Below are 9,272 nucleotides of genomic sequence, written 5' to 3'. Positions count from 1 at the left end.
AGGTAAAGGCAGGATGGGAGCTGGAGTTTTTGCAAAATCTCAAACCTGGGCTCTTCCCGTGACTGATTAGCCATGATCTCGTCCTCACAAAGTGAGGGTCCTGGTTGGAGAAGTGAGGCCCCTGTGTGTGGAGAAGTGCACCCCAACACCCCTGAAGTCGAGCCTGTGAGCCCAGCGGGGGACAGCACACAGCCCATGCCCGGATCTTTCGGGCAGGGATATCGAGCGGCCTCTCAGCCCAGCCCAAGGTCACCATGTGGAGTGTGAGCCAGAGTGGAACCCAGCGTTTTATGTGATATCTCACCTTTTTAAGGTTCAGATTACTTTTAAACGTTTTGAGGGTCATACAAATCCTATCATAGGCCACCGTCTTGCCACCTTTGGTTCAAGGGTTTCTGGCTGCCAAGGGGTCAGAGATCTCATCCGCTGTGACTCACCCAGCAACTCCGTGTGGTTGGCCAGGTGGGGAATTAACTCATGTTAAGGTTCGTTGACCCATTCATGGTTTTTGAAAACGATCCTAAAGCTCCTGCTTGGTACCTGGCTGTGTGCTGGGTACTGCCCGGAAGCTCAGCCTATTGACCAAGGTGGAGCAAGGGGGCAGAGGGGCCGCGGGAGCCCGAGGCCAAGGGGCTACTTAGGAGCTCCTGGTTTAATAAGGACTGTTACTGTCCCTGTGCAGGGGTGGTGAGGGGCCGGCGGTGGGACTGTGTCAGCAAGCCTACCCTGTCAGGTTTTTCGGGAGGGGAGGGTGTCAGACTCGTAGCTGGCATTGCACACCTGGCTGGGAGGAGAGCCACATCCCAGGGATTCCGGGAGATGCCGTGAGTGTCAGGCCCTGGTGCTTGGCAGAGTCATCGACAGTGTTATTGGGCAGGGATGTTATGTGGCTGGAGGAGGACAGGGTGGGGTGCTGAGTGCCTGGACCTCAGGGGGCCCCAGATGCATCCAGGTGTGTCAGGGCATGTGGGGCGGAAGAGGAGGCTGACGGGGAATTTGGGCCTCGTGTCCACCTCTGAGCTTCTTCCTGAGGCAGACTCTCTGGTGTTTGGCCAGGGCTGTGTTTCTCAGGTGGGGACCTCAGACCGCTGCCCTGGGGGTGCGGGGCAGGCTGGCGAAAGCAGGTGCTGGGCTTCCCTGGCCTCTTGGGGCGCCTGGGAATCCAGTGTTCGCCAGCTCCTTGCAGCAGCAAGGCACCCCAGGCCTCCATCTCTAGGAACCTCGGGGATGTCTGTGTGTCTCCTTCCCTGCCCCTTGCCTGCGTGGCTGTGCACCTGGGGGTGGGGGCGGGGGTCTCGCCAGGGCCACTGCCCTGCTCGGTCCTATTGGCCAATCCCATCAGAGAGCTGCCCGGCCTCTCCATTCTGCCACCCCAACTCCCCTTTCTTCTCCCTCAGACAATGTGGACGACCCAACGGGCAACTTCCGCGGCGGGCCACTGACAGGGTGGCGGGTATTCTTGCTGCTGCTGTGCGCGCTCCTGGGCATCGTCGTGTGTGCTGTGGTGGGCGCCGTGGTGTTCCAGAAGCGGCAGGACCGCAACAAGCGTTTCTACTGAGCAGCCGGCGCTCGGCTTGAGGGGCTGGCCTTGGGCCCTGGCACCAATGTGAACTTTTTACTGGGATTGTAAAAGAAAAACGAGACAACCTTATTTCTTAACAGTTTCAAAGAAATAATTAAAGTATTTTCATACATTTTGCTTCTTGCCCAGCAGGGACAGGCTTCAGGGCTGGGGAATTAAAGATTTGGCGTCCCCACAGTCGGGACAGAGGCCCTGGCCAGTTGCCAGCATCTCAGGAGCAGGGGCTCTGAGTCTGGAGCTGGGCCGAAGCCCCAGTAGATGGCTGTTGAACACTGGAGGCCCCCGAGCCACATGGGGGTAGGCGCCTGAGGATGTGAGCAGTGAGTTTGTTCTGTGCTGCGTGCCATGTGGGGCAGAAGAGGAGACTGATGGGGAATTTGGGCCTTGTGTCTACCTCTGAGTTTCCGCCTGAGGCAGGCCCTCTGATGAGATGGGAGGAGCAGTTTTGTGGGGCCTAGAGCGTGACCATTTGCTAAATAAAGTGACATAACCACCCTCAGCTGTGTGACTGCCCCGAGGGGCTTTTCTTCCCCGCCCCCAGTACCTTCCCTGCTCTCAGCCTCATCCTCTCAGGCAGATGCTGTGCTTCCGAGGGGCTTTTCTTCCCCGCCCCCAGTACCTTCCAGGCAGCCAAGCTTCCCTGCTCGCAGCCTCATCCTCTCAGGCAGATGCTGTGCTCTCTGTTCCCAGGGAGCAGATACTGCTCTCAGAGGTCAAGGAAAGCTTGCCCAGTGCCACATAGTAAGTGGGGTCATGGAGACAAGACCCTGTGCCATCTCCCATATGCTCTGGGCCCCTGGATGAAAAAGTCCAGGGAGAGGATTTAGGCTACCTTGCAGAGGGTGTGAGCTCAGTCCAAGGAAACTCTAGGGGTTTCTGGGATGATCTGAAGGGAGTGGTTGCAGGAGGACGGTGGGGTCAGTGGTGGTATTCCCTTTGCGGTGCCTCAAGGGGACAGAGATGGCACAGGGAGTGGAAAAAAGCCAGCAGCTGAAAGGAAGCGCCGCCATCTGGTTCTTTCTACAGAGCCACGACCTGCTGCTGCCATCTGGTCCCCCTTCTGACCACCCCGACCCCACCTCGGAGCAGTGTGTCCCTGTCTAGTCCAGAGCCACCTCCAGCATCCGTTGAAGATGCTGTTGCAACCAGGCTTTTTATAATTAACACTCAATTAGAGTCTCACTGTAAAAAGTAGAGAAGATGAAGAGTAAGAACTTAGATCCCCTCAGCCTCTCAGTCTCACTCTTAGAACTCTTCACTGGTCTGTTGACCGTCTCTTGTCACCCTCAGTGATTCACAGGGTAGGCATTGGGAGATGGTTCGCACACCAAGAGGTCTGAGCTGTTTCCCTCACATATGCCTGGGATCCTGTTGATGAAGCTGAGAGTAGACATGGTCCTCCTTATTACAATATTTTATCGAGGATTTTTTCCAAGTTTTTTTACTTGAAAAGTACCTAACTTTGAGTGCTTACAAGACGCCAAGCGAGTTTCTGAGCGAATGACATGTTAACTCATTTCACTTCATGACAGTTACCCATGTGGATGTCAGAAATCCACCAGATCAGGCAGTCATGCCTCACTCACCATTTTCCTCTGGAGGGAGTGCCGTGTCCACACGGACACGCACAGCTGAGGCCTGGAGTCTGGAACTCTCCATGGCTGCTGCTACAGCAAACCGTGTCATCACCACACTTGCCACACTCCACCTTTAATATTTGATTCTAATGTGGCCTTCCTCGAATTCTTGAATTATTAGGCAGTTTGGCATCTGAATGGCTCTCACCTTGACTGCATGTTAGAGGCACTTGGAGAACAAAAGTGAGCTGGCTCATTCTCCAGTTATGTGAGAAGTTGGTAGGTCTTGGGCAAGGGAAGTTTTAGAAGAATCACCTTGGCTGGTTCTGATTAATCTATCGGCTTGAGAGCCAGCAGGTGTTAGACCAGTGAGTTAAGGCAGAGATTGGTGGCCGTGTTCTGTGCTTGGCTGTCAGGATCTTCTTGGCATCCCTTTCAGCTCATACCTAGAGGTGTTTCCCTGGAAGATTAGACATGTCTTTACCGCTGCCTTTTCACACACATGGAGTCCTGATGCCATCATCTACTTTTTCGCCATGGGCATTTAAAAACCAAGTTATTTCTTTATATAAAAGTTAAATATAAATGTGTATTCCTGATCCCTCCATGCAGTGTGAGAAATAAACATTGATACACTTACATTCCTCTTTGTCACCTGCCCTAAATGGGTGCCCTTCCCTGAGGAGGTGATGGCTATTGATTCTGGGTTTTTATATATTTCTTTAAAATGTAAGTATATATCCTGCAACACAGTATTGTTTTGCATCTTTAAAAATTATAATTGGTACACAGAGGTATTCCTCAGCTTTTAAAATTCAGCATTGTGAGTCTGGATTACATGCAGCTCAAGATGTGGCATGAGTGGACTCCATTTGTCCATTCTGCACGGCCGGGCGTCTAGATGGTTCCAGGTTTTTGCTCTTAGTCCCAGTGCTGCTCTAAACGCTCGAGCATGTCTTCACACACAAGTGTGCGAGAACTGCTCGTCATAGCTTATGTGCTTTTCTGTTTTCCTAGTTGTCAGATTGCTCTCCGAAGTGGCTTGTATCCAGTCCACTCCCATCTTGGCGACTGGGACCCTCTCTGCCCTCTTCTTAGCACTTGTTATTGTCGGAGTGCTTAATTTTTGATAGTCTAATGGATGCAAAAGTTTTAACTTGCATTTCTTTACTAGTCAGATTGAGGACCTTGTATCCTCAGAGATGTGTTTGTATTTTCTGCCTGGGGGCGCTAATTTTTCCCCTTTTCTTTTTCTTCTGTCGGATCCTTGGCTCATTGCTTTGCAGACACTGCTCAGTGTACATGTCTTTTTGTTTTTCTAATGATGTCATGCGATACACAGTCTGTGTTTTAATACCATTTACTAATCTTTTCCAAAGATGTTTTTCTCCAAAGTTTTAAAATTTTGCTTTTCAACTGTAGCATTTAATCTACTTAGAGTTAGTTTTTGTGTGGGAAGTGATACCGGGGTTCGATCGTCCCTGCTCTGTCCAGCTCGTTGTTCCAGCACCTTTACTGACTCATTCATTTCTCTGCATGAACCTCAACGCCACCAAGGCGGGTGCTCAGCCAGCCTAGCCCTATCCTGATACGCCTCTTTTGCCTTCCTCCCTGAACACTCAGCTAAACTTTCCAGTTCCTTCTCAGTGGGGATGGCCCTGTGAAAGCGATGCTGGAGGAGAGGCTAGAGGCAGTCTGCCCACCCCACTCTTCCTGCTGGGATGTGACCCCAAAGGTGCAGAGGTCAGTAGTGAACACAGGAGCAGGGTAAAGTGTGGGTCCTTATGAATTGCTGAGGTCTGCTCTAGCCTGGACTGCCCACTGTGGGGCTTTTATGTAAAAAAATAAATCTGTATTTGTTCAAACTACTGTGAGTCATGTTTTCTGTTGTTTGTGGCTAAAAATAAGCCAACCCTGCCTCTGTCTCCGTGTCAAGTTCTCTAACATGTACATGTTTGCTCTGGACTGCAGGTAATATTCACACGCCCACTCTGTGCCACATACTGTTTTGGCCACTGGGACACAACAGAGACCAAAGGAGCAGAAACCTTTGCCCCCTTGAATCTTACAGTCTAATGGGGAAATCAGGTAAATAGGTAAAATAACATGCTATGTTAGTGTTTGTATTCGTTTCTTAGAACTGCCATAGCAACCACAGACTGAATGGCTTAAACAACAGAAATGTATCATCTCCCAGTTCTGGAGGCCGGAAATCCGAAAGCAAGGTGTCAGGTCCTTGCTCCCTCCAATGGCTCTATCGAGGAAGCTTTCCTTGCCTCGTCCTAAGTTCTGGTGATTCTCGGCAATGCTTGGCGTTCCTTGGCTTGTAGACACATCACTCCAGTCTCTGGCTTCATCATTGCATGACATGTTTACATCGTTTTCTGTCTCCAAATTTCCCGTTTATAAGGACACCAGTCATATTGGATTAGCCACCCTGCGTGACCTCATCATAATAGGGTCAGACCTACATAGACCCTTTTTCCAAATAAAGTCATATCCTGAGGTGCTTTTTTGGTGAACACAATTAAACATGATACTGGTTAAAGAGAAAAAGATAGATGATAAGAATCGGGTGGAGATGGAGAAAGACATGTGACTTGGCCAACAACTCAACGGAAAATGAGATGAAAATTCATTGAGACATTCACTTAAAATTTGCTCATTTTTCCATGTGTAATATTTCAATATGTGTTCACTTTAACACATGTATTTCAAAAAGGCAGCTTTATCTTCAGAATCTCACGATTGGTATTTGGCATTTCTTGATTTCTGTCAACAATATTGACAATGCATACGTGAGCTGAAATAGTCTTTTCCATGGCTTTATCGTGATTCATTTTGATTTTCAATTTCAGTTCCATCATGGACTTGAGGCTAATTAATTCAGCAACTCTTTAAATGCCTACTCTGAAATAGGCAGTAGGTAAGGGATCCATAGTTATAGTTCTGGCCTTCACAGATGCAAAGTATGGCCGAGGAGAGAAGACGGTATGATTCAGGGTCCAGTTTGGAAAACACATCCTACCAAGTTTCAGACAGTGGGGGTTTAATACAGGGTGTTGGCTACTGGGGTGTGGGGAGGAGGAATGAGCAAAAGGAGGCCCTAAGATTCCCCAGAAATTCAGTGTAGGAAGCAGACACCTCCCAGAGGGAACTAAAGAGATGATGTTACCAGAACCCTGGGGCTTGGCACTTCGGGTATCCTGGGTCTGTGCTCTAACCTCTGAGACACTAGGACCTGGCGGGAGCCTGGATTTCCCAGGGAGGCACAGCCCAGGGGTTGTGGAGTGGAACATGGTACAGCTGTGCTTCTGCTGACTGACAGGGCAAGGTCTCTGTCGCTGCCAGTGCTGAAGAGGCTGGAGCCAGCTGGCTGCTGCTGATGGCTTTTGAAAAAGGAAGTCAATCCCTTCTGACCACTTCCAGTCTCCACCTAGTACAGCCCTCCACCCCGTGGCAGGACCCACTGGAGGCTGGTGGGCTAAGGAGCCTGGGAAACAGTTCCGAGTTCCAGAAAACAGTTTAGAAAGATGGGCTTGCTGCTGAGAGATGAGGGTGAGTAACCCGTAGGCAGCAGGCGGCTGGGCACGTGGCCAAGCACCCTCAACTGGCCACCGTGCAGATGGCATTCGCAGGGAGAGAAACCAACTGTGCATGCATTGGGGTGGGTTATACAGCTGAACCCGGTCCCAGCTTATCAAAGTGGAACTAGTGATCAGAGGAGATTCTATTACGTAGAAGCAGGGAAAGACATTAAGTGCATAAACTGGTCAATTTCAGGTAAACCTTACAAGTCAGTGAGAGGGAGTCAGATCTGTAGGGAGAGAGTGTTAGGAGGGGACTAGGCAGACACTGGACTGCCTGGCATGAAGCCATGTGGTATTGATGACAGATGCATAACGACCTGGGTGCCGTGACACAGCCTCATCGTCTCAGCTGACCCGCTCCTCAGGCTCCACTGCTCAGCTGAAAACTCCAGATACCTGGAATCCAGAACCAGGATTCTGTCAGGAGCGTGTAGGAGCCTGCCCTCACCGTCATCCTGGGAGGGGCAGAAGGGAAACCAACAGGTATTATGTTGGATTTTGGCTCCAAAATTGCTATTCTTTAAAATATGCAGCTATTTGCTCTCCTGGTCTCTCTGCTTTCCGATTTGTGTCTGGCATCTTTTGCTTTTTTTTTTTTTTCCAGCGGTACATTCCCTTTAGAAACTTAGATCGTTCTGCATTCTCTACCTGAGACTAGGTTTCGGTTGCTCTTATACTTGGGTTTTGTGTTGCCAGCCAGAAGTTTGATGTCATCTTCTGATTCTTGTTGCTTTCTGATAAGTTTTTTCTCTTTCTGGAATATTTTAGGAGAAGTTATCTCTGCTGATCTGAAACATTGTCAGGATATATCCAGGTTTGAATCCTTTTTTTTTTTTCCCTCCTTGGCACTAGGGGTCTTTCAATTCAAAACTCATGTCTGTCTTCAGCTCTGGGAAATTTTCTTCTGTTATTGCCATTTATTGTTTATTCTTCTCATGACCTACTGTGGTGGCTTTACAGCATTAACCCAAATTATTTGATGCTTCTCCCATTGAGAGGTACGGTCAATGTCTTGTGGCCTCTCCTTGGGTCTGGGTGGATTTGTGAGCGCTCCTGTTGGTAAACTGTAGCAGAAGTAACATGCAGCAGCTCATATGGCATGAGATCAGGCCATAAAGATCAGGCAGTTTGGCTGGGACACTGGCCTTTGGAGCCCCAAGCCGCCGTGCAAGAGTGCCCACCACCTGAAGCTCCACACTGGGGGTCCTTGTGCAGGACAGTCCCAGCTGGTGCCCAAACTCAGCCATCAGGGCCCAGGAACCAGGGTGCAAGGGAAGAAGCCTCTGGGTCCCGCGTCAGCTGTTCGGGTCATCCCAGCAGAAGCCCAGCATCGTGGAGTGGAGAAGAGCTCATGGGGTTTCTATATTCTTTTTAAATCCCAACCCACAGGACTGATGCGGCCAAAATGTAGTGGTGGTTTTACACCACTGTGTGTCAGTTGCCTTTATGCAGCAGAAGTGGACCATCACAGGCCCAGCCTTCCCCAGCATCTCCTGGTCCTCCCCTTCTGAGCTCCTATTTCAGGAAAGGAGGGAGAGGGCATTGAAGTGGTCTTTGTCTTGGTTGTCTTGTGGCCTTATGCTTTCTGTCATCTGATTGTTGGAAAACAGATGTTTCCTACGGTGGGTGGGAGCCACTAGGCAACACCTCATGTTGACTCCGCACTTGCCCCTCTATTAACTGACCCTCGTTCCCTCCCACTTTTTAAGCAGATTTAAAAAATAAATACCTGTACTGTTTTGGATCCACAGTTGGGAGTCTGTGGATGCGGAGGGCCGACTAGGTGTGTTGTCCTACACTATTTTCTACAGGAGACTTGAGCATCTGCGGGTTTTGGTATCTGTGGGAGGTCAAGGAACCAATTCCCTGTGGAGACTGAGAGACAACTAAGTTTTTGGGGATTCAGTGTTATTATACACATTGTTCAAGAGTCAGCTGTGTAACACACGTGCTGTATAACTAATGAGAAGAGACGTCCTTCAGATCACTGGGCCCCAAAGCCCAGGTCTGGAAATCACCAGCGTTCCCCTTTCCAGTCTCTGTAAGGTTGGATGCAGGCATCTACATGATTGACAGAAGCTGGGCTGGTTCTCAAGGTGGGCTCTGTGATTCAGGCCAACTGAACCAAGTGCCACAGTAAAGCCTGGAGTCTACATTTTCAATAAGCACTTGAGGGGAGTGCTGTTCTCACGACATGGTGAGGCACACTGGATAGTCAGATGCCTTGCGTCCATGTTAGCATTCTGCAGTGGCTTACACAAACCCATCACAAAGCCTGTTGGAAAACCTATGGTAATAATAAAACGGTCCAATAAAAATGTTTTAATCTGTTCTAGAATGAAATTGGGGAAATTTCCATATTCATCATCTTGGACACAAAGTCTATTTGGCAATGGTACCCCCACTCTCCGCAGACAGCAGGCAAGCACAGTAGTGAACCGTCAGAGCACAGGCATTCACCTCCTTGGCCAGTTTCCGCTTCTGGTTGGGGGTGGTGGGTGGGGTCGGTGGAAACCCCAGGAA

At 49.8% G+C, this 9,272-nt stretch overlaps 1 protein-coding gene and 1 long non-coding RNA gene across 3 annotated transcripts in view; one reads left to right on the top strand and one right to left on the bottom strand.

Annotated features, from left to right (window-relative positions):
- Positions 1 to 2,077, top strand: part of LMAN2 (lectin, mannose binding 2) — a 15,993-nt gene extending 13,916 nt beyond the window's left edge. Inside the window, exon 8 of one of the 2 annotated variants that reach the window (XM_006923201.3) lies at positions 1,398 to 2,077. In XM_006923201.3, the coding sequence (XP_006923263.1) occupies positions 1,398 to 1,558 (161 nt within the window). In that variant the 3' untranslated portion in view covers positions 1,559 to 2,077. Of the gene's footprint in view, positions 602 to 1,397 lie in introns of those variants that run through there. The other variant, XM_025040612.1, reaches the window with a different exon arrangement.
- On the bottom strand, positions 1,976 to 2,263 carry LOC107196501. Its single transcript, XR_001517892.2, has 2 exons — positions 2,202 to 2,263; positions 1,976 to 2,126 (listed from the first exon to the last, which is right to left on the bottom strand). It is a non-coding gene; the product is annotated as an uncharacterized LOC107196501 (long non-coding RNA).
- Between the last annotated feature and the right edge of the window lie 7,009 nt (positions 2,264 to 9,272).

Source organism: Pteropus alecto, unplaced genomic scaffold, assembly GCF_000325575.1.
Source record: "Pteropus alecto unplaced genomic scaffold, ASM32557v1 scaffold78, whole genome shotgun sequence".
In the NCBI taxonomy this organism is placed as follows: domain Eukaryota; kingdom Metazoa; phylum Chordata; class Mammalia; order Chiroptera; family Pteropodidae; genus Pteropus; species Pteropus alecto.
The sequence above is the reverse complement of the archived record's forward strand: the minus strand, read 5'-3'. Positions and strand labels throughout refer to the sequence as shown.